The sequence below is a fragment of the Salvelinus fontinalis genome, chromosome 33 (assembly GCF_029448725.1).
Source record: "Salvelinus fontinalis isolate EN_2023a chromosome 33, ASM2944872v1, whole genome shotgun sequence".
Taxonomy (NCBI): Eukaryota; Metazoa; Chordata; class Actinopteri; order Salmoniformes; family Salmonidae; genus Salvelinus; species Salvelinus fontinalis.
In genome coordinates, this window is record NC_074697.1 from 49,459,339 (window position 1) to 49,483,818 (window position 24,480).

At 41.9% G+C, this 24,480-nt stretch overlaps 1 protein-coding gene across 3 annotated transcripts in view; it reads left to right on the forward strand.

Moving 5' to 3' along the window:
• The window catches only part of brca2 (BRCA2 DNA repair associated), a 34,528-nt gene that overhangs the window by 5,788 nt on the left and 4,260 nt on the right, over window positions 1-24,480 (forward strand). Inside the window, exons 2-24 of one of the 3 annotated variants that reach the window (XM_055896560.1) lie at window positions 1,870-1,944; window positions 2,067-2,315; window positions 5,008-5,068; window positions 5,241-5,290; window positions 5,391-5,419; window positions 5,504-5,612; window positions 5,701-5,762; window positions 6,001-6,091; window positions 6,203-6,976; window positions 7,099-10,689; window positions 13,633-13,731; window positions 13,844-13,913; window positions 14,105-14,583; window positions 14,908-15,086; window positions 17,004-17,188; window positions 17,535-17,705; window positions 18,161-18,289; window positions 18,519-18,777; window positions 20,311-20,466; window positions 20,777-20,921; window positions 21,356-21,468; window positions 21,985-22,189; window positions 22,415-22,584. In XM_055896560.1, coding sequence (XP_055752535.1) covers window positions 1,893-1,944; window positions 2,067-2,315; window positions 5,008-5,068; window positions 5,241-5,290; window positions 5,391-5,419; window positions 5,504-5,612; window positions 5,701-5,762; window positions 6,001-6,091; window positions 6,203-6,976; window positions 7,099-10,689; window positions 13,633-13,731; window positions 13,844-13,913; window positions 14,105-14,583; window positions 14,908-15,086; window positions 17,004-17,188; window positions 17,535-17,705; window positions 18,161-18,289; window positions 18,519-18,777; window positions 20,311-20,466; window positions 20,777-20,921; window positions 21,356-21,468; window positions 21,985-22,189; window positions 22,415-22,584 — 7,428 coding nt within the window. In that variant the 5' untranslated portion in view covers window positions 1,870-1,892. Of the gene's footprint in view, window positions 1-1,869; window positions 1,945-2,066; window positions 2,316-5,007; window positions 5,069-5,182; window positions 5,291-5,390; window positions 5,420-5,500; window positions 5,613-5,700; window positions 5,763-6,000; window positions 6,092-6,202; window positions 6,977-7,098; window positions 10,690-13,632; window positions 13,732-13,843; window positions 13,914-14,104; window positions 14,584-14,907; window positions 15,087-17,003; window positions 17,189-17,534; window positions 17,706-18,160; window positions 18,290-18,518; window positions 18,778-20,310; window positions 20,467-20,776; window positions 20,922-21,355; window positions 21,469-21,984; window positions 22,190-22,414; window positions 22,585-24,480 lie in introns of those variants that run through there. The other 2 variants (XM_055896559.1, XM_055896561.1) reach the window with 2 other exon arrangements.

The window sequence follows — 24,480 nt, forward strand, 5'->3', positions numbered from 1 at the left end:
TGGGCCCTTAAATAGACAGGTGTATGCTTTTCCAAATCATGTACAATCATCATAATTTACCATCTCAAGGATGATCAATGGAAACAAGATGCAACTGAGGTCAATTTTGAGTCTCATGGCAAAGGGTCTGAATACTTACAGTACCAATCAAAAGTTTGAATACCTACTCATTCAAGTTTAAAAAAACGTTTTTACTATTTTCTAAATTGTAGAATAATTGTAAAGACATCAAAACTACGAAATATCACATATGGAATCATGTTGTAACCAAGAAAGTGTTAAACAAAGCAAAATATATTTTATATTTGAGATTCTTGAAAGTAGCCACCCTTTGCCTTGATGATAGTTTGCACACTCTTGGCATTCTCTCAACCAGCTTCACCTAGAATGCTTTTCCAACTGTCTTGAAGGAGTTCCCACATAAGCTGAGCACTTGTAGGCTGCTTTTCCTAAACTCTACGGTCCAACTAATCACAAACCATCTCAATTGGGTTGAGGTGTGGTGATTGTGGAGAACAGGTCATCTGATGCAGCACTCCATCACTCTCCTTCTTGGTCAAGTAGCCCTTACACAGCCTGGAGTCAAATGATAGTCCCACTAACCGCAAACCAGATGGGATTACTTATTGCTGCAGAATGCTATGGTAGCCATGCTGGTTAAGTGTGCCTTGAATTCTAAATAAATCACTGACAATGTCACCAGCAAAGCACCACCACCTCAATGCATCACGGTGGGAACCACACATGTGGAGATTATCCATTCACCTACCCTGCGTCACAGGCACGGTGGTTGGAACCAAAAATCTCAAATTTGGAGTCAACAGGCCAAAGCACAGATTTTCACCGGTCTAATGTTAATTGCTTGTTTCTTGACCCAAGCAAGTCTCTTATTGCTGTCCTTTAGTAGTGGCTTCTTTGAATCAATTTTACTGGGAAGGCCTGTTCCACACAGTCTCCTCTGAACAGTTGATGTCGATGTGTCTGTTACTTGAACTCTGAAGCATTTATCTGAGCTGCAATTTCTTGAGGCTGGTAACTATTGAACGTATCCTCTATAGCAGAGTTAACTCTGGGTCTTCCTGTCCTGTGGCGGTCCTCATTAAAGCCAGTTTGATCATAGCGCTTGATGGTTTTTGCGACTGCACTTGAAGAAACTTTAAAAGTTCTTAATGTTCTGCCTTGACTGACCTTAATATCTTCAAGTAATGATGCTGTCGTTTCTCTTTGCTTATTTGAGCTGTTCTTGCCATAATATGGACTTGGTCTTTTACCAAATAGGGCTCTTCTGTATACCAACCCTACCTTGTCATCAAACAACTGATTGGCTCAAACGCATTAAGAAGGAAAGAAATCCCACCAATTAACTTTTAACACCTGTTAATTGAAATGCATTCCACATGAATACCTCATGAAGCTGGTTGAGAGAATGCCAAGAGTGCAAATCTGTCAAGGCAAAGTGTGGCTACTTTGAAGAATCTCAAATATAAAATATATTTGGATGTGTTTAACACTTTTTTTGGTTAATAGTTTCTACAAAGTGGAAAATGTAAAAATAAATTAAAAAATACCTTGAATGAGTAGGTGTCAACTTTTGACTGGTACTGTATTTAAATAAGGTCTATGTTTTTATTAATGTGCAAAAATGTCTGAACTTGTTTTCGCTTTGTCATTATGGGGTAGTGTGCTTAGATTGCCGAAACATTTTGAATTTATTCAAGTTTAGAATAAGGCTGTAAAATAACAATGTGGAAAGTCAAAGGGTCTGAATAGTTTGCGACTGCACTGTAGGTTTGCCAGTCGTAAATGCTGCATATAGACTATCTATTTGCTTATCTAGCTAAGTAAACTTTAATATTCGACTCGTTTCAGGCATACCACAGATGACCTAAGACATGGACAAAAGGAGAAACATGTTTGATGCTTTCAAGGATCAAATATGGGAAGGTAGCTAGCCATGTTTTTAACTTTGCATCTCCTTTTCTCATTCATATTGATGTACCTGCTAGCAATGATATTGTCATATCATTTATACTGACTCTTCTGTATTTTATATCCTCTCAATGAAGAGTTGGGACCTCTGAACCCAAACTGGTTTGAGGAACTCACTGCAAAAGCTTCCAGTTGGGATTGGGGTGATACAGAGAAAGAGAATCCCAGCACTGCAATATCTTGTGGACAAGATGGCAGTTTCAAAACACCATTGGGGAAATGTCCCCTTGATGGTGATATGTTCTCTACCCCGAAGATTTTCAGGCAGAGAAGACCACAGTCTCCTGAGACATTGACAGAAGATGCACTTTTTTCCCCTGATCAAGGTAGAGAGAGATATTCTGTTTGCGCTGTTAAAACAAACTATTCTAAGTTTCATTCACTTACCCTAGCCCAAAATGTACTGTTATGGATTGTTGGCAAGCCTACTCCTTTCGCATCCAAGGACCTACGTTACTGTTTAAATTTTTGGGATCACTTAGAAATGTCCTTGTTTTTTTTTATTTGAAAGAAAAGCATAACAATTTTGTCCATTTTAAAATAACATATTGATCATAAATACAGTGTAGACATTGTTAAAGTTGTAAATGCCTATTGTAGCTAGAAACGGCTTTTAATTTAATTTGATAGAATATCTAAATAGGCGTACAGAGGCCCATTATCAGCAACCATCACTCCTGTGTTCCAATGGCACCTTGTGTTAGCTAATCCAAGATGATAATTTTAAGAGGCTAGTTGATCATTAGAAAACCCTTTTGCAATTATGTTAGCACAGCTGGAAACTCTTCTCCTGATTAGAAACGCAATAAAACTATTGAGATGAGACTTACATCTTGATGTTGGTCACACAGAAAACATTGGTGAAGTGAAATTAAGATAACTTATTTAAAAAATAATAAACGGAAAAGTGATGCGTGCATATATACTTCTTTGCTATGAAGTCCCTAAATACGATCTGGTGCAACCAATTACCTTCAGAAGTCACAATTAGTTAGATTGCACACAGGTGGACTTTATTTAAGTGTCACATGATCTCAGTGTATATAGTTGAAGTCAGAAGTTTACATACATCTTAGCCAAACACATTTAAACTCAGTTTTTCACAGTTCATGAAATGTAATCCTAGTAAAAATTCCCTGTCTTAGGTCAGTTAGGATCACCACTTAATTATTCTGACATTTCACATTCTTAAAATAGAGTGATTTCGTTCAGCTTTTATTTCTTTCATCACATTCCCAGTGGGTCAAAAGTTTACATACACTCAATTTGTATTTGGTAGCATTGCCTTTAAATTGTTTAACTTGGGTCAAAGGTTTCGGGTAGCCTTCCACAAGCTTCCCACAATAAGTTGGGTGAATTTTGGCCCATTCCTCCTGACAGAGAGAGCTGGTGTAACTGATTCAGGTTTGCAGGCCTCCTTGCTCACACACGCTTTTTCAGTTCTGCCCACACATTTTCTATAGGATTGAGGTCAGAGCTTTGTGATGGCCACTCCAATACCTGGACTTTGTTGTCCTTAAGCCATTATGCCACAACTTATGGAAGTATGCTTGGGGTCATTGTCCATTTGGAAGACCCATTTGCGACCAAGCTTTCATTTCTTGACTGATGTCTTGAGATGTTGCGTCAATATATCCACATGATTTCCCTTCCTCATGAAGCCATGTATTTTGTGAAGTGCACCAGTCGGTGCCTGCAACAAAGCACCCCCACAACATGATGCTGCCACCCCCATGCTTCACGGTTGGGATGGTGTTCTTCGGCTTGCAAGCCTCACCCTTTTCCCCCCATACATATCAATGGTAATTATGGCCAAACAGTTCTATTTTTGTTTCATCAGACCAGATCAGACTTTTTTCTCCAAAAAGTACGATCTTTGTCCCCATGTGCAGTTGCAAACCGTAGTCTGGCTTTTTTATGGCTGTTTTGGAGCAGTAGCTTCTTCCTTGCTGAGCGGCCTTTCAGGTTATGTCGATATAGGACTCGCTTTACAGTGGATATAGATACTTTTGTACCTGTTTCCTCCAGCATCTTCACAAGGTCCTTTGCTGTTGCCTGGGATTGATTTGCACTTTTCGCATTGAAGTACGTTAATCTCTAGGAGACAGTCTCCTTCCTGAGCGGTATGATGGCTGCGTGGTCCCATGGTGTTTATACTTGTGTACTATTGTTTGTACAGATGAACGTGGTACCTTCAGGCGTTTGGAAATTGCTCCCAAGGATGAACCAGATTTGTGGAGGTCTACAATTTTTTTCTCTCCCTGAAGTCTTGGCTGATTTCTTTTTTGAATTTTCCATGATGTCACGCAAAGAGGCACTGAGTTTGAAGGTAGGCCTTGAAATATAGCCGCAAGTATACCTCCAATTGACTCAAATGATGCCATGACATCATTTTCTGGAATTTTCCAAGCTGTTTATAAAGGCACAGTCAACTTAGTGTATGTAAACTTCTGACCCACTGGAATTGTGATACAGTGAAATAGTCTGTCTGTAAACAATTGTTGGAAAAATGACTTGTGTCATGCACAAAGTAGATGTCCTATCCGAATTGCCAAAACTAGTTTGTTAACAAGAAATTTGTGGAGTGGTTGGAAGACGAGTTTTAATGACTCCAACCTAAGTGTATGTAAACTTCCGACTTCAACTGTAGCTAATTGGAACTGATGGGCGCCTCTCTTCCGTGAAGCTTTAACATGGAAATATTCCTTTGTGGGAATCTTGTTAAAGGTGTAGTAATTTTACATTTTGTTTCATGAAAATAAATGAAAGTGAAATTCCAAAAGTTTCCAAAACCGTATCGCTAGTGAGGATTGTTAACGTGTGGACAGAGCGTCGGAACAGTTGTACAAATTCCCGCTCCGTCATAAGTTCTTTAACTGAGAACCCTTCTTTGGTGAACGAGTGCTAGACCTACCTCTAACCAGTTGGCCTATCTCCTTTTTCTGATTTTTTTCTATGTTATCCCTGATTACGTGGCTGCGGAATGTGTGCACTGATATTTTCCGTTTTGCTGCTCAGGAACCTCTGCAACAGAAAAAATGGACACAAGCCCATGTTTATTTGGAAAATCAATAGACAGGTGAGAGTGTCTCTTTTTTTGTGCTGATACGTTGGCTTTTCACAATTTTGCTAATCTAAAAGTATATATTGCTTTGCTAATGCCTGGATCCTGATATTCTGACCACCTGCTCAGAATGTGATGTCAGAACACCTGCTCTTGTGATGGTTGACATCAGTGGTTCTATTTTCAGCGAGACCCCCAGTAAATCCTATAGAACAAGGCTGCATGGAGACAGTTTTGGTAAGCTGACTGGTGACTTTTCAGTGTTGATCGATGTTGATATTTATTATATTGGTATTTATTGTTTTGATTTAAAATATGCACAACTTTCTTTTTACAGGGCTGCTTGACACACCGAAACCCTCTATGGTAGGTGCAACTGTTCTTGGCGAGATCTTTTTAAAACCAAACTAGTGTTTTTAAAGTTCCATTACACACTTTTTATTTCAGCAGGCACACTCTGCCAAACGTATATCTGAAAGTCTTGGTGCACAGTTAGACCCTGATATGTCCTGGACCAGTTCTCTCAATACACCTGTCATGTCGCCCACCATCATTTTGAGTAAGTATGATACTGTATGAATTTGGGGTTTTATCATAATGGGAGTTTTACATTGGTTGTCTAAAATGGCATGTCCTCACCCTTGCAGCTAAAAGTGAGGAGCATAGGACTATGTGCCCAGTAAGAATTGCTACCGAAGAGCAGGTTATGGTGAGTATTCCATACAATCCTAGAAAAACTCATGGCAGGTTAAGCATAAACAGACTTGTCTTCTTCTAAGGATGTCGAATGCTATTGACTTGCTATAATTTTCTAAACTAAATTAGATAAATAGTACAATATTGCTCCAGTACATTGGTGTCCCCTTGATTACACTTGGATACTCAACCCATGCTCAAGGCATTTGTGTATCAGACTTGTAGAGAAGGATTTGTCTTCCCTCATATAGTTTGTGCGAAAGCTTTTCCCCTCGGCCATGGAGTCTGGAAGCACAATGCTGTCACCAGAACAGAATGATAGACCTCTCTGTCAACACAATGGTGAGTATTTGTTGAATGGTAACTACAGTAGTAAATATTGTAGAAGTTACTCTGCACATTAACACTGTGTAACAGATACAAGTACTGATTATTTCTCTGGTATACCAAAAGGACCGGATTCCCACTTGCCTGGTGTGATTGACATCTCCCCTGGCTTTCAAGACACGCTACCTGGTGACAGTGGCAGCCATTGGAAACAGACTTTACCAGACGCTATTGAGGACGGAGAAATCCGCAGCACTGTGGCCGGTGTCCTAGATGGAGCTGAGGATGTCCTCTCCATATTCTTCAGCAACAGAAGTTTGGCTCTACAAAGGGTGAAGACCAAAGAGAGAATCAAAAGGAAGCAAAGTGGCGCAACTAAGGAACACGTACCTACTTCTACAATGGAACATGACAAAGTATCCAGTGAGAGAGCAGGAGAATACCAACACACTAGGGAAACCTCTGAGCCTCTTGAGTCCAGGACTGACATGAAGTCTGGGGATTTGGCGACTTCTCAGTGGACTCCAATAAATGTACCTGACATTTCAGGCTATGATATGGATTCATTTCACCATGAGGGGTCTTCCTCTACTAAACACATAATTCCACAAGATGGCATAAGTGAAACATTCCGTGACTACACTGGGAGCCAGCAGCCGGATCGCGGTTTCTCTAAGCAGACTGTCCAGGTGGAGTCTGCCCTTTCCAGAAGAACATTACCATACACCAGCCAGCCAGAGGGATCTCAATTGACAGGGTCTGTAGTCGAAAGCTCTCTGGAACACACCTTTCCCAGGAAAACAAGGACATTTGTTTACTGTGTCAAAAATCCACTTCTGTCAGTGCAAGAAAAAAATGTTACTCAGATGTTACCTGCATCACCTGGAACTGCTCCCAGAGGTAAGATTGTAATATCGTTTTTAATCTCATTCCAATTATATTACTGATTTCTTTCATTCAATGAAATGATTTCACTGATATATATATTGATGCATATGCCTTTATTCTCTTTATCATGTTAGGTGAAAATCAGAACATAAAACAAAGTGAAACCATACCAAATGAAGCGGAGTTCAATCATCTTAACAAAACTGCCTTGGATGGGGGAAAGCCGCTAGTTCAGCAGAAAAGTGCAACTGAAGAAAATATTGTTTCACAAGCACCGACCAAAGACCCTGATCTTGATATGTCACAGCTTTGCAGGGTATTTGCGCAAGATTTTAGCCAAGTCGTTGACTACAGTCAACCATGCAGCAAAAGAGCAGATGCTATTAAAAATGGCTTCTCTGCATCAGCTTGTCGCTTAGCAATGAGACTAAGGAACAGAAAACAGTTGAATAAACTAGAATGGGGCCAGAAACATGAACATCTTAACTCTGGCATCAGTGATGAAATGCATATTTCTGGTGCTCAGTTTAGCAACTCTGCAAACACGTCTAGAATGAAGAGTACATTGTGTGATAGCGGCTTCCCCCCCTCCACCCTTTCTGATGTCACACAAACAGAATCATCCCATGTTCACCCTAGCTCTGAAAAAAGTTATGGAAATCAGTCATCTAGAGGGTTTGAAACGGGTAACAACTGGATTATCTCTTTGCCTCCAGAAGCAATAAAGAAACCAAAAGCATCATTGGATGACTTAACTGAGGAAAATATGACTGATGTTGTTACTGCTGCCAGTGAAGTGAAAGGTGAGTTGTCATGTGTGACAGGAAGCCAACTGTCCACAGAAGTGAAGTTCATTAGTCCACTCAACATTGCCAAAAGGTCAAAGCAAACCAGCGTAAAATTGAATGGTCAAGTTCATGTTCAGACCCCTCGGAGCGTCAATGTTTCGGTTTCCTCACACCCTGGGTCTGGTTTCAAAATGGCCTCCAATAAGAAGATACATTTTTTTTCAGCAAATCTGGAGAAAGACAAGGATCTGTTTAAGGAGATTGAGGATGAAATACCTGCAGTCAATATTCCTGAGATAAGCCTTCCTGAGGAAGGTAACATGTCATGTGGATTGGAGCTTGTTGATGGATCTCATTTGCCACCTCTACTCTATACACACCAGAGGTCTGTTGATAGCCAAGGTCCGTTGACAGCCTCACAGAGAGCTGATGTTTCAGAATTGTGCAGTCTCTTAGAAGCTGCAGACAGCCAATTTGAGTTACCACAGTTTAAACCAGCAAAGCTGAACTTCTATGTACCAGATGGTAGCCCCCCTCGTCAATCTGAGAAAGAATTGGGTCCTGACTTTCTCACTGGCATAGATTTCGATGACAGTTTCAACTCTGATGTTGAGAAGCAATCTGTGAAGATGGCCACCCCTGACAAAAATACAACTATTTCTCATTGCAAGGAAATTTGCCAAGTAACAACCACCAAAATTAAATCTAGTGGGGCATCATCCAGCAATTCAACAGAGAAACCCAAAGAACATGTTATCCACAGAAGAGTACTTTACATTCCCAGTTATAGCTCTGAAAACATAGCTGAGCGTTCCTTTGGTTTGTTGACAAAAACCACAAACAAGAACCATCTACTCGATATGGATACGAACACCAGTGGAATGGAGTGTGAAAGCAAAAATCTCCCCAAGTTGGGTGTGGGATTTAAAACTGCTGGCGGAAATGCTGTGATAGTTTCAGAGAAGTGTCTGAGCAAAGCAAGGGCCTTGTTTGCAGATTTTGAGGAAAAAAACTGTGCACCCAAGTGTGCAGTAAAAAATCCGGAACAAGTTGAAACGTCACCTGTTCAATATAGAGGCGAAGTTGATACAAATGTTGATTCAAATGTGACACATTTTCATGGCCCTGAAAAGAAAGTAGATCTGAAGGAACCACGTGATGAATACATTGACAAGATTAAAGTGGACTTTACACATTCTCACAAACATGGGGGTGGTGGATTCCAGACAGCCAGTGGTAAAGGAGTGACCATCTCGGCAAAGGCCCTTCAAAAAGCAAATGCAGTCTTCAAAGACTGTGACGCTATGGAAGGTTCAGGTTGTGCATCAGAAAAGCTGAGCAAAACAAGTGTTGTATCAGAGACTGGCAGTAATAATTTTGAGAGAAACAATTGTGGCTTCAGTACTGCTCGAGGGAAGAGAGTTGATGTTTCTGCAAAATCTCTACTGAAGGCAAGGACTCTCCTGAATGACTGTCATGAATTGGAAAATTCTAAGCCAGGGAAAATCCCCAGCTTGAATGCAAAGATACCAAGTCAGAATATTCAGCAGAAAAGTGACTGTGATTTTAAGAAACCCAGTAGTAAAGCAGCCTCCATATCAGCAAAGATCCCTTTTACAGCAGAAACTCCATTTGATGGTGGCACGTCACATGATGTTCTAGGGGCAAAGGGCAAAATGCTCGAACCAGAAAATTCTCAAACCCATGCCAAAGATCCTTTGAAAAATGGATGTGGGTTCAGCACTGCCAGTGGTAAAAGAGTGTCTGTGTCCGAAGGGGCACTGTTGAAAGCACATGCTCTTTTGAGTGAATGTCATGTAGATGGAGAGGAACTTTCTAAACCAAAGAAAAAGATCACAGTAGATCTTCATACCATTCAGAATCCAACACAGAAGAACAGTGGATTTAAGACTGCAACTGTCTCAGAAGTTACCGTATCACCTAAGGCCCATGAGCAAACAAAGTCTGTTTTCAACAACTGCGATTCCAATATGGACAGTTTAATCAGTGCTGAAGCAAAGCAAGGGAATATAGACGTAAAGTCGGCGGATGGTCTGATGAACAATCCAGGGACAAGCTATTGTGCCTTCATGACAGCTGGTGGAAAGAATGTGCAGGTATCAGAAAAGGGTATTTTGAAGGCGAAGAGCATTCTGAATGAAAACCTTGATAACTGCACAGACTCAAATGCCATTGAGGAGGCTTGGTTTTCAGATGGTAGATTTTCGTTACTCACTGAAGATGGTACAGGTGTCAAAAAAGGAGCAAGGAACAAATCAAATTCTTCTGACCTCAACGGTGATGAAAAGAGCTGTGATTTCAGCACTGCCGATGGAGCACTCCAGAAAGCAAAGTCTATTCTGAACGAATGTGATGTAATTGAAAATCCACAACCTGAGACTGGCCACAAAGTGCATCTGGAAAAGATTCCAAAAAAGGAAACGCATGAAATCTCTCATGGTAGCACAGCCAGTGGGAAAGAGGTGTTTATTTCAGAGAAGGCACTTCAAGAAGCATGTGATGATACCCTTGCCAGTGATACTGACCCTCACAAAAGATCTGAAGCAAATAGGCCACTGAAGGTCCCTACTCCCCATATTAATGTTCAGCGTGTGCCGGTCAAAGCAGTCCGACTGGAGGACCGCGAAGTGATCCAGACCATTGTTGGAATGGCATGTCAGTCTTCATCTGTGGAATGTCAAGCGGAGTCTTCCTTGTTACATTTTGAATCCCTTGGATTCAGTGGCTGCTCTGTGACTCAGAGGAGGTACTTTGCCCAGGAGGCCATGGATTGTACCAAGGCTCTTTTAGAGGACGAAGACTTGACCGATCATTGTCCTGGAACACCAATCCAAGCTAACCCCATGTCCTGCAAGGGGGGTTTTGAGATGAGAAGTGGAATTGTGAAAAGGTCGGCAGAGGATTTAGGGATGACAGGTAAGATATACAGTACCAGTCAAAAGTTTGGAAACACATACTCATTCAAGGGTTAGTGTTATTTTTACAATTTTCTACATTGTAGAATAATAGTGACTACATCAAAACGATGAAATGCCACATATGGAATCATGTAGTAACCAAAAAAAGTGTTAATTAAATCAAAATATACTTCAAAGTAGGGTTCGTTCCTTGTCAATCATTGGCTCATTTGTGAAATTAGCATTCAGACGATTTCTTTAATTAAATCATTCTAAAACCTTTATTAATGTAATTGCAGACAGAAGTTGACAACAGGAACATAGCATGCATGTTTCCGAGTAAGTGCTGGAAAATAGAAAGGGGTCCGAGTTGTTTTGTTATTCCTACAGTCATATCTTAGTGATGTCACTGCCTACGTCATTACCTTCTACTCATGAGACCAAAACCATGCCAACACAGCTATATAAACAAGTGTTTGAGTGTTATCTATAAGCTCAGCAGTAAATGTCCACTCCCCACATTGATTTTTATAGTGGAATGTCTGACTAGTCTCTTATCTCTTAAACTCCCCTGCAGAGTTCTGTCTCAGTTACACATTTCTCAGACAGTTTCTTTATAAGTGGCAGAGATTAGAAAAGACTGTGGGTTCTGATAACCCCTCCCCTTCTATTAATACAACATAAGCGTAATAAATTATTATAATAGATCAAACATTTGGTACAGCCCCTATCATGATCCCAAGGTGAACCCGACAGTAGCCACCCCTTGCCTTGATGACATCTTTGCACACTCTTGTCATTCTCACAACCAGCTTCACCTGGAATGCTTTTCCAACACTCTTGAAAGAGTTCCCACATGCTGAGCTCTTGTTAGCTGCTTTTCCTTCACTCTGCGGTCCAACTCATTCCAAACCATCTCAATTGGGTTGAAATTGGGTGATTGTGGAGACCAGGTCATCTGATGCAGCATTCCATCACTCTCCTTCTTGGTCAAATAGCCCTTACACAGCCTGGGGTTGTGTTGGGTCATTGTCCTGTTGAAAAACAAATGATAGTCCCACTAAGCGCAAACCAGATGGGATGGTGTATCGCTGCAGAATGCTGTGGTAGCTATGCTTATTACGTGTTCCTTGAATTCTAAATAAATCACAGACAGTGTCACCAGCAAAACACCATCACACCACCACCTCCATGCTTCACGGTAGGAACCACACGTGCGGAGATCATCCGTTCACCTACTTTGCGTCTCACAAAGATACGGTGATTGGAACCAAACATCTCAAATTTAGACTCATCTGACCAAAGAACAGATTTCCACTGGTCTAATGTCTATTGCTCGTGTTTCTTGGCCCAAGCAAGTCTCTCCTTATTATTGGTGTCCTTTAGTAGTGGTTTCTTTACAGCGATTCGACCATGAAGGCCTGATCCACGCAGTCTCCTCTGAACAGTTGATGTTGTGTCTGTTACTTAAACTCTGTGAAGCATTTATTTGGGCTGAAATTTCTGAGGCTGGTAACTCTAATGAACTTATCCTGTGCAGCAGAGGTAACTCTGGGTCTTCCATTCCTGTGGCGGTCCTCATGAGAGCCAGTTTCATCATAGCGGTTTAGTTTTTGCGACTGCACTTTCAAAGTTCTTGAAATTTTCCGTATAGACTGACCTTCATGTCTTAAAGTAATGATGGACTGTCGTTTCTGTTTGCTTATTTGAGCTGTTCTTGCCATAATATGGACTTGGTCTTTTACCAAGTAGGTCACAACTGTTGTGGTAATTTCCTATACTACTATATGAGTTGAGTTTACAAACCACACACAAGTCAGAGTTATATTTTAAACTCCATCTTTAATTATATTAGCTTCACCATAGCCCATTTGACTCTCAGATCAATTCAGTGTCTATAAATGAATTCTCTATAAATGAGTCCTTACAAAACAATTCTTAGTTTCTTTTATAAAAATGATACACCCCTCTCAACTTACATGACGAATAACAGATCTTAGGAACATTACAAAGAACCTTTTACTTGAAAGAGGAGTCTCCCATCCAGATAGCATTAGCTATAAATTATCGTTCAGTTTCTTTAGACGAGATTCTAATCTCGTTCTTGGTACCACTTAGGACCAAAACATTACCTCATCCAATGGCATATATCAATTGTCAATTCTAGATACCCCCATCTCAAATACACCCCCTCTTCTCCCCACCCTGGAGAAGCTCACTAAGGGGAGTGAATCTCTAGGTCATATACTATCTCAAGATTCATCAACACATCAGAGGGATAATACAATGATTCCAGACACTGCCATACTACACCTAATGGGAAAAGGGAGTGACTAGCGTACAGACATAGTGGAGCCTTTCTGATATTCTGCATATTATGAAAGTAAATAAAACATCTTATCTATGTTACCTAACTAATTCTGATTCGTCTACGACACAACTGATTGGCTCAAACGCATTCAGAAAAAAATTCCACAAATGTACTTTTATCAAGGCACACCTGTTAATTGAAATGCATTCCATGTGACTACCTCGTGAAGCTGTTTGAGAGAATGCCAAGAGTGCAAAGCTATCAAGGCAAAGGGTGGTTACTTTGAAGAATCCAAGATATATTTGGATTTGTTTAACACTTTTTTTACTACATGATTCCATATTTGTTATTTCATAGTTTTAATGTCATCTAATATTCTACATTGTAGAAAATAGTAAAAATAAACAAAAACCCTTGCATGTGTAGGTGTGTCCAAACTTAACTGGGACTGTGTGTGTGTGTGTACACTGTGTATCTATCAGATCTAAAATAACAAAAATGTGATCAGATATTGTGATTGGGAGGACTAATGTTAGACATAACTTTTTACTTGCATATGAAAGTTACAGGGTTGTGTGTTTACCAATCTAATATCGTTATGAAGAAAATGATTTACAACATTGTCCTTTTATGTGATATTATATTCAATAGACCAGCCTCCTCTGAAAAGAAGACTCTTGACCAAATTCGACAGAACTGTGGATTGTAGTAGACGGTCTCAACTCACTCCAGCTAAAAGCAGTTCAGATGGTAAGACAGTTGACCTTTTCGAAGTAACAAATTGCCAAGTAACAAAGTCACCAGTACGGTGAAAATGAACATTGACAAGATGGTTCATCAATGCATAATTTGATTGTTTCAGGTATATTTAAAGACAGGAGAGTCTTCAAATATAATGTGGCTCTTCAACCTAATGTCACCAGGCCATATCGGTAGGTAATCAATTTAAAACAAAGGTATTTCTGAACTAGAGTACAGTACCTGTGTGTGTTTGTTGTGTTCACATAGTTCAAACAACATATCTATTTTGAAATTATTTATCAAATAAAATGCATTCATTTATTCATTCACCTAGCATGAACTCTGTGTCATAGATTCTCATCACCTATGTTTGTCTTTCCAGCGCTAACCAGAGATGTGTAGACACAAGGCTGAATAAGACCGAGCCACAGAAGACAACGTCAGATCCAACCGCCGAAGACCGTAAACCAGTTAGCTCCAAGACAGCTGTATTTGTCCCCCCATTCCGGAAGAATGTCAAGCTTGAGCCACAGAGGAGCAGTGGTCTTCAGGACAAGACTAGAGCACCTGGTGTGTTTGTTTCCCCGTTTCGGAAAGACAACCGCGTAACCAGGGAGGGTCCCTTTAAACCTTCAGAAGATAATCATTCTCCCTTCATCTCTGAAATGCCTTCCAAGACCACATCTGTTCCACTTCCTGAGTACAACCCCATCACTGACACTGGTAGTGATAACGCAAAGGAGTCCATTAAGGAACAGGACCCACAAAATATTGACAAAACGGATCTAGGCGATGATGGTGGCCATTGCCTTCCTGTCACCCTAGGAGGAGAGGATGCCACTGCAGAGGAGTCTATTGCAGGTCAGCTAGCCCCTGATGCCACCGGTACCCTTCTAGACGTTGTTTATGATACAAATATAATAATTTGTCTGACCTTTTTAACCATTGTCATCTTTGGGATATTGTAGACAATATTATTAGTTTCAACATGGTGTGACAACACGTGAAAGAGATTATGCTGATCAATTCACTGGCTTGGGACTAAATGTGTGTACTGAATCAGAACATGCATTTTATCCGAAAGTAATTAACAAGAAGGCATTTGAATCGGGACTGATACATTTTAACCGATGTGCACTTATCAGGAGTCGACTTAATATGAAAAAGTAATGTGTGTGTGTGCAGATGCAGAGTGCTTGCAGCTGGCCCGAGACATGCAGGACATGAGAATCAAGAAGAAGAAGCGACAGACCATTAGACCTCTCCCTGGCAGCCTGTACCTGGCCAAGACATCTGGGGTGGCCAGGCTGACCCTCAGGGAGGCTGTTGGAGGTCGGCACCCGGTACAACACACACACAAACAGGTACTGTAACTAACACAAACATACTTTTTCTTGACACTGTATGTGAACCCTTTGGAATGATCTGGATTTCTGCGTAAATTGGTCATAACATTTGAATCTGATCTTCATCTAAGTCACAACAACAGACAAACAGTCTGCTTATAATAACGCATAAATGATTGTATTTGTTTCTTGTCTATATTGAATACATCATTTAAACATTCACAGTGTAGTTTGGGAAAAGTACGTGAACCCCTAGGCTAACGACATTTCCAAAAGCTAATTGGAGTCAGGAGTCCGCTAACCTGGAGAACAATCGATGAGATGAGATTGGAGATGTTGGTTAGAGATGCCCTGCCCTGTAAAAAACACTCACAAAATTTGAGTTTGCTATTCACAGGAAGCATTACCTGATGTGAACCATGCCTCGACAAAAGAGATCTCAGAAGACCCAACATTAAGAATTGTGGACTTGCATAAAGCTGGAAAGGGTTACGAAAGTATCTCTAAAAGCCTTGATGTTCATCAGTCCATGGTAAGAGGAATTGCCTATACATGGAGAAAGTTCAGCACTGTTGCTACTCCATAGGAGTGGCCGTCCTGCAAAGATGACTGCAAGAGCATGCTCAATGAGGTTAAGAAGTGTCAGCTAAAGACTTACAGACATCTCTGGAACATGCTAACATCTCTGTTGACAAGTCTATGATACGTAAAACACTAAACAAGAATGGTGTTCATGGGAGAACACCACGGAAGAAGCCACTGCTGTCCAATAAACAAACATTGCTACATGTCTGAAGTTCGCAAAAGAGCATCTTTATGTTCCACAGCGCTACTGGCAAAATATTCTTTGGACAGATGAAACTACATTTGAGTTTGTTTGGAAGGAACACACAACACTGTAGGGAAAAAAAGGTACTGCACACCAACATCAAAACCTCATCCCAACTGTAAAGTATGCTGGAGGGAGCATCATGGTTTGGAGCTGCTTTGCTGCCTCAGGGCCTGGACAGCTTGCTATCATAAACTTGGGAATTCATTTTTCCGTTGATCAAGACATTTTGCAGGAGAATGTTAGGCTATCTGTCCTCCAGTTGAAGCTCAACAGATGTTTGCTAACGCAACAGGACAACGACCCAAAACACAGCAGTTAATCAACAACAGAATGGCTTCAACAGAAGAAAATATGCCTTCTGGAGTGGCCCAGTCAGTCCTGACCTCAACTCAATTTGAGATGCTGTGGCATGACCTCGAGCAGTTCACACCAGACATCCCAAGAATATTGCTGAACTGAAACAGTTTTGTAAAGAGGAATGGTCCAAAATTCCTCATGACTGTTGTGCAGGTCTGATCCGCAACTACAGAAAACGTTTGTTAGGTTATTGCTGCCAAAGGAGGGTTAACCAGTTATTAAATCCAAGGGTTCACATACTTTTTCCACCCAGCACTGTGAATGTTTTACACATTGTGTTCAATAAAGATATAAACAGGTATAATTGTTTGTGTTATATGTTTAAGCAGACTGTGTTTGTCTATTGTTGTGACTTAGATGAAGATCAGATGAAATTTTATGACCAATTTATGCAGAAGTCCAGGTAATTCCAAAGGGTTTACATACTTTTTCTTGCCACTGTATACTGTAACACACACAAACAGATACTGTAACCTACACATACGAACATACTGAAACACACAGACAAACAGGTAGTGGAACACAGACTGACAAATAGGTGTTGGAAGACACACACACACACAGACTGATACTGTAAAAACAGACTGATAAACACACTGGATTGGTAGAGGTGGAACAGGGCTGTTGAAGTCTGATTTAGAATATGAACAATGGTGGGGGGCTGGGGGCTTGTCTGTTGAACTTGTTAAGTGTGTTTTTTGGAGGGTAATGACTGATGTCTAATCCTCATTGTGGATATTACTCAGCTGTATGGCTACGGAGTGCACCGGCATGTTTCGGATATCAGCAGTGAGAGTGCCGAGGCGTTCCGCTTTGTCTGCCGACACTTCTTCAGACGCGAGGCGTTTGTAGAGGGGTGCGTTCAGCTGGCCGACGGGGGTTGGCTCATCCCTCGCAACGATGGAACCGCAGGGAAACATGAGTTCCACAGGTACTGTTTTATTGATTGTTTGGGACACATAGCATTCGTTCCAACTGATGAAGTTGTTAATTTTCAACTTTGCCATGTATTCCCTTGAACATATTTATTATTCATTTGGATGAATGTATGTATAACAGGTATACTGATGCTCCATCTACCACTATATCGAAATACTTTTGAGAAACAAATGAAATAAATGTGTATTTAAATAACTAGTTAATCAACTTGAATAAATATTTGGTTTATAGGTCACATCACTGATGCTGCAGTTAACACTACATCGCAATACTTGATGAAAATGTATACATTTTTAAATAATGAATTAAACCGAACATACGCTCCCCCTCTACTTCAGAGCGTTGTGTGACAGCCCTGGCGTGGACCCCAAGCTGATCAGTGAAGCCTGGGTGTTCAACAACTACCGCTGGGTGGTGTGGAAACGAGCCTGCATGGAGAGGGCATTCCCAGCGGTGATGGGCAGCCTCTGTCTCACACCAGAACAGGTGCTCCTACAACTGAAATACAGGTACGGCAGCAACCAAAAAGGTAGCTCTGGTGCAGGTTGTTGGGTGCACTTTCCTTCACTAACGACCTGTATCAATGTGCGCACATCAATACAGGACGATAGTAGAGGAACGTGCACTCACGCCCTGGACCAGAGCTACCAGCAAGTAACCTCATACTGCGTAAGCACATGAAATGATTTTGGATAAAGGTTGTGTATGTGTTTTGTGTAATATCCATGCCTATTCAGCCTTTTATGTGACCAGGATGTTTCAATTTCTGTTTTTATATGGCGAACCCATAACAATGTGTACGGTGCAGTGAGGTTGAAGAGAGACTTGCATACATCAACTGCAGACAAAACAAATGTATCGTGCGAACTAAATGTAACACGTTTTTGTGTGTGCCACATACAATGTGGAGCTGAACCACAGCAGCAAGTAGCAAGGCTATTGAATGTGTGTGTGTTTGTGTCAGGTACGACTTGGAGGTGGACAACAGCAAGAGGTCCGCTCTAAGGAAGATCATGGAGAGAGACGACACGGCAGTCAAGACCATGGTGCTTTGTGTATGTGGTGTTGTCACCAAAGGCCATAACCCAACAAGGTGAAACAGAGTAGAAAAAGAAATGACTTTGTTCAATGTGCAGTTTGTCAAAATAATGTGATTGATTTCATGTCATATAGTTCTTAAATTCTTATGTTCTTATTGTTTATAACCTCGGTTCTATGAAGGTCGAGAAGGAAATGCAACAAACCGGTATGGAGCTTGCCTCCCCATGAGTGTGTTGCATTTAGGAAGCCGACTGAAAGAGAACCCTATGTGTATCACACAGGCAGAGCTGGAGTGAGACCAAGACCAAAACACCACCCGGGAGTGCCGTAGGGTCTAAAGCCACGTCGTCCCCTGTAGGCTTGATCTGGCTGACGGATGGCTGGTACGCCATCAAGGCCCAGCTGGACGTCCCACTGACCGCCATGCTCCACCGGGGCCGCCTGGCGATTGGGGGGAAGGTGATGGTCCACGGGGCCGAGCTGGTGGGATCTCAGGATGCCTGCTCCCCACTAGAGGCTCCCGACTCCCTCATGCTGAAGGTAAGAACTGGGTTGTGTTCATTAGGCACCAACCAGAAGAAAAGAGACGGTAACTGGGAGGAACTACTTGTACTTGTCAAATTAGAAACGCTGGTTTCCATTGCGCTCAAATGTAATGAACTCAAATGTAAGAAGACAATATAGCCGATATGGGCTTAGAAGACACTCAGTATTCAGAATGATATATTTCAACTACATATTACTGCATGTAAATGTACTGTAAATTCCTTTAGAATTCAGTCCGACTCTGCTACCAGTAGGGCTGGCACGGTAATTGTCTAATTGTGTAACCGACGATTATGGAACGTGATAAATCTTTGTTGCGCCTTGTTTTAGCAAGGTGTTGTAGCAAACGAGTCTTCGGTTGCCTAGGCAACGCACCTCGCCCTGCAGCAGCACATGCAGCCAGGAGTGGAGGAGAGTAGAAAATGTGTGTAAACCAGGCTTTGTTGGTTTAAAAAAAAATATATTTAAAATTGTTCAAAGAGCAATTATTAACTGTGACCGACAAATAATTCATCCAAAATTCCAGAACTGTCACATCCCTAACTACCAATAACAGCTAGTGTCACTACTACTACTACGGATCTTCCCGGGTCATTTTCAGTAGGGCACACGAGTCCTGCACAGGCATGATTTTTAAGCCCTACCCATGCCCGATTGCTTCTGCCAAATTTAAGGCCCGGCCTTGCCTAAAATCAAAAATAACTTCCTCTGTTAGTAAATCCATTAGCTGTTCCTCTCTGTCACTCGCTCTCTGCACACAGCTCGCTCTGCTCATGGATGCTCTGAGTATCCATAGCAACGGCTCCACTGGGGCTGCTCTGCTCAATGACGAGACATGAGAGAGCAGTTAGCTGTTAGCTACTTTTCGTCACTCTAAAATCGGACAACTCAAGGACCGTTATTCTTTTCTGTGAAATAATCTGTCCTGTTTTATACTGTATTTGACGAGGTTAAAGCACTTCTGACACCATGTCATGATCTTAGTCAGAAAAGACTGTACTGCGCAGCAGAGCACGAGCAAAAATCTTCAAAATGTTAGGGATGAATTTAGTGATATCCGAGCCCTACATGGCCATAAACCGATGTATAATGTCAGGCTCAGTTCGAGTAGCAGAGCTCTAGGGCATACTGTAACAAAACATTTTGCCACTGCTGTCGGCGTATGCACTCTAGGGACCCCAATGGTATAGCAACAAGTTGGGTTGTACCCACCCTCAGCCTGTATTTCCATTAACAGTATTGTCCCAAACACACTCCTTTTGGATTCATTTGGGATTGGGCATAACCTAAAGCGAAACATTTTTGTTTTGTTTCAGCAGCGATTTTGAATGCAATTGCTTTTACCTAGCTCCGGGGACGGAAGCAGTTGATAGGCTACAGGGGGAAGCTGTAAGAGAATGAATTTAACTGATTGGAAGTGTTTCTTATTGGTTAAGTTCCGGTGGTACCTCCGCATTACACTCCATTTTGGACTTATTTCTTCTGTTTTGTGCCTAATGAACACGACCCTGATGTATGTGGTTTCAGATTGGGGCCAACGGCACCAGAGCGGCGCGTTGGTACACCAGGCTAGGATTCTACAGCAACCCTAGTCCGTTCCTCCTCCCCCTCTCCTCCCTCTACAGCAACGGAGGCCCCGTGGGCTGTGTGGACATTGTGGTGCTGAGGAGCTACCCTACCCAGGTGTGTTTCACTGTACACGTTAGCTCTGGTCCATTGTGTTAGTTTGCATTTAGTGGAGGAACATGCACTAACGACATGAACCACAGCTAGGCACACATCATCCACTTAATGAATCCCCTAAGAAGGCATTGCTAGGGCCAGGAATTTTTCCCAGATCACGTAATCTGAACAAAGAGAAACTCTGGACCCCTAGCTGTGAGTGATGTACTCGGAGAGGGCGTGTTACATATGTATAACTTAGGCCCATGTAACACGCCTGGCCCTTGGTGAGAGGTTTATTCAGAGAGGTTGTGTGTGTGTGTCCCTCCAGTGGATGGAGAAGAAGTCGGACGGAGGGTTTGTGTTCCGCGCAGGCCGTGCAGAGGAGAGGGAGGCGCGGCGTCACGGAGACGCCAAACACAAAGCCATGGAGATCCTGTTCGCCAAGATCCAGGCCCAGTTTGAGAAGGAGGACGGTAGGAAATCCTGGTTCCATCTCAAATGGCAACCTATTCCCTATACAGTGCACTACTTTTGATCAGGGTCCATAAGGAATAGGGTGCCCCTATTACTGACAGGGATTGTTGAGGTTAGATAAGATCTGTCAATCATATTACCAGTTACATTTTCTAGTTTGATTTAGTTCATAGACCTGTTCAGGTTCCTATATCTCAAATACAAATTATTTTCATGTTCCTGCATGTATTATGTATTGCAAATTCTTATAGAATTTAGTCTTGACTGCTACCAATAACATCAACTACTACTAATACTAATCTTCCAGAGTCATTTTCAGCAGGGCACACTGTAGCAAAACATTTTGCGGTGTACATCTGTGTAAGTTCAGGTCCCGCCTCCCCGTTTCACTCAGTTACAAAACCTTTTCCGCCTACTGAACATGACCCAACAGTTTGCGGTAAACCCAGAGGCCGGAGACGGACCCTGCGTGGTCGAGACATTGAGACACTGCTGGACGGGGAGGAGCTGTACGACGCGGTGGAGAATGACCCAGTTTATCTGGAGGTGACCATAATCACACTGTCCAAATCCATTTTGATCAACATTGGTGGGTTTAAATAAAGCATAAGCCTAATGGGACCTGATCAGAAGTGGTGCACTAAATATACAATAGGGTGCCATTTGGGGCATAGCCCTTGCTAGGAAGGAGTCTTAGTTATGGTTAAGGATACATGACTGACCAAATCAGTTATGTAATAGTCACTTTTATATGATGCTTTATTTCAATCCCACCAATGTTGATCAAACTGATTTGGTTAGATGGATGTCCAAAACAAGTGTAAAAAAAAACTAATGATGACAGACAACCATCCATGATTCTGGTGTTTGATTTTGACAAAACATGATTCTTTTTGGTCTCTTTGTGTCAGTATATCGTCATAACAGTTGAGCAAAACATAATAATTTCATACATTTATTTATACAGGGAAAAATGCCAAGTGTACAGTTAAAAATATAAATTGGGAATTAAAAGATCTTGAGCCCTAAGTAGACCTACTGACTCATATTGTTTTGTGCTAGGGCCGTCTGAGTAAGCAGCAACGGGAGGCGTTGAACAGCTATAGGCGTTGTGTCGGTGAGAGGAGGCAAGCGGCACTGCAGGAGCGGTTCCGCCAGGCTCTGGAAAGCACCCAGGAGGGCGAGGGCGGGAGCTGTCACAACCGAGACGTGACCCCCATCTGGAAGCTCAGCGTCGCTGACTCCAGGGCCAAGCCGGGCAGCAATGGTGTGAATGGATCTTTGTATATAGCACAATCAGGGATGTAGTGGAGCCTTTTTTTCCCCAAACTTTATTCAGACCAAGGAGAAAGTAAAAGGGATACAGATATGGGAAAAGAGGAAGTTAGAAGGTCAACACAGGGATTTAACCCCGGACTCCGAAGGGGTAGTAGACCAGCGTTCGTCTTTGTTTCATTCCTGGTTCCTCACCCAACCAACACCCTCCTTCCAGCAGTGTACCTGTTGAATATCTGGCGCCCCTCCATGGATCTGCAGTCCTTGCTGAAGGAGGGCTGTCGATACAAGGCCTACAAACTATCCACGTCGGAGGGCAAGAAACGAGCCGGTAACACCTCCATTCAGCTCACCGCCACCAAGAAAACCCAGTTCCAGAATTTACAGGTAACACTGAACTTAAACGACATAGTGTGTGAATACGAATGTAAATTCTAAAATTCTTTCCCAATCTCAAATCAACCCTAAACTATACCCTAGGCACTTCTGTATACACTCACTGGCCATTTTTTAAGGTACACCCATCTAGTATTGGGTCGGGCCTCCAGAGCAGCCTGAATTCTTTGTGGCATGGATTCCTGCCAGGAAAACATTCCCCACACCAGTAAACCACCAGCCTGTACCAGGCAGGATGGGTCCATGGACTCGTGCTGCTTACGCCAAATCCTGACTCTGCTGTTATTATGATGCAACAGGAACTGGGATTCGTCAGACCAGGCAACGTTTTTCCACTCCTCAATTGTCCAGTGTTGGTGATCGTGTTTCCACTGGAGCCGCTTCGTGTTTTTAGCTGATAGGAGTGGAACCCAGTGTGTTAATTTTCTGCAATAGCTCATCCGTGACAAGGATCGATGAGTTGTGTGTTCCGAGATTCCGTTCTGCGCACCGCGGTTGTATTACACTGTTGTCTGTCTGTTTGGGGCCCGCCTGTTAACTTGCACGATTTTTGCCATTCTCCTTCGACCTCTCATCAACGAGCTGTTTTTGCCCACAGGACTGCCACTGACTCTTTTCTTTTCGTTGCACCATTATCGGTAAACCCGAGACAGTCGTGCGTGAAAAGCCTAGGAGGGCGCCCTTTTCTAACGATCAATCGAACAGTAACTGAATGCCTTGATGCCTGTCCGCCTGCTTTATATAGGAAGCCACGGCCACGTGACTCACCGCCGTGAACGGGGGGGTGTATGTAGTAAACTGGCCAGTAAGTGTAATAAACTGTCCGTTAAGTATAAACAACCCTTTACTTTTTCCACATTTTGTTGTTCCTAGGTGGAATTAAGTCTCTAAGAGTGTTCCACACATGGATTGTGCAAAATGTGTTCATTGTTGACCAGTAGCTAGGTTTAACTCCAATTGACTACAGATTTTCATGCGTAAATACAATATGGTTATATCATTATTTGCGCATAAAAGCAGTTCCACTGCCATAGATTTAAGTCAAAACACATTGTAGAAGTCTAGCAAATTTTACTCGGCCACTCACAAACATTCACGATCTTCTTGGTGAGCAACTCCAGTGTAGACTTGGCCTAGAGTTTTAGGTTATTGTTCTGCTGAAAGGGGAATTCCTCTCCCAGTGTCTTGTGGAAAGCAGACTGAACCAGGTTTTTCTCTAGGATTCCTTTTATTATTTTTTATCATGGAAAAACTACCCAGTCCTTAACAATTACTAGCATACCCATAACATGATGCAGCAACCACTGCTTGAAAATATGGAGAGTTGTACTTACTAATGTGTTGTATTGGATTTGCCCCAAACATAACACTTTTGTATTCAGGACAAAAAGTGAATTGCAACAAGGCATTAAAGTAATACTGCAAAAAATGTGGCTAAGCAAACAGGATGCATATTTTTGAATATTTGTTTTCTATACAGGCTTCCTTTTCACTCTGTCAATTAGGTTAGTATTGTGTAGAAACTATTGTTGATCCATCCTAAATGTATTTTCATTAAACTCTAACTGTTTTGAAGTCACAGTTGGTCTCATGGTGAAATCCCTGAGCGGTTTCTTCCGACAACGGAGTTAGGAAGGATGCCTATCTTTGTAGTGACTGGGTGTATTGATGCACCATCCAAAGTGTAATTAATAACTTCACCATGCTCAAAGGGAAATTCAATGTCTTTTTTTGTTTTACCCATCTACCAATAGGTGCCCTTTGAGGTATTGGAAAACCTCCCTGGTCTTTGTGGTTGAATGCGTTTTGAAATTCACTGTATGTGTGGGGGGGTACTAACAGAGATAAGGTAGTCATTAAAAAATCATGTTAAACACCATTATTGCG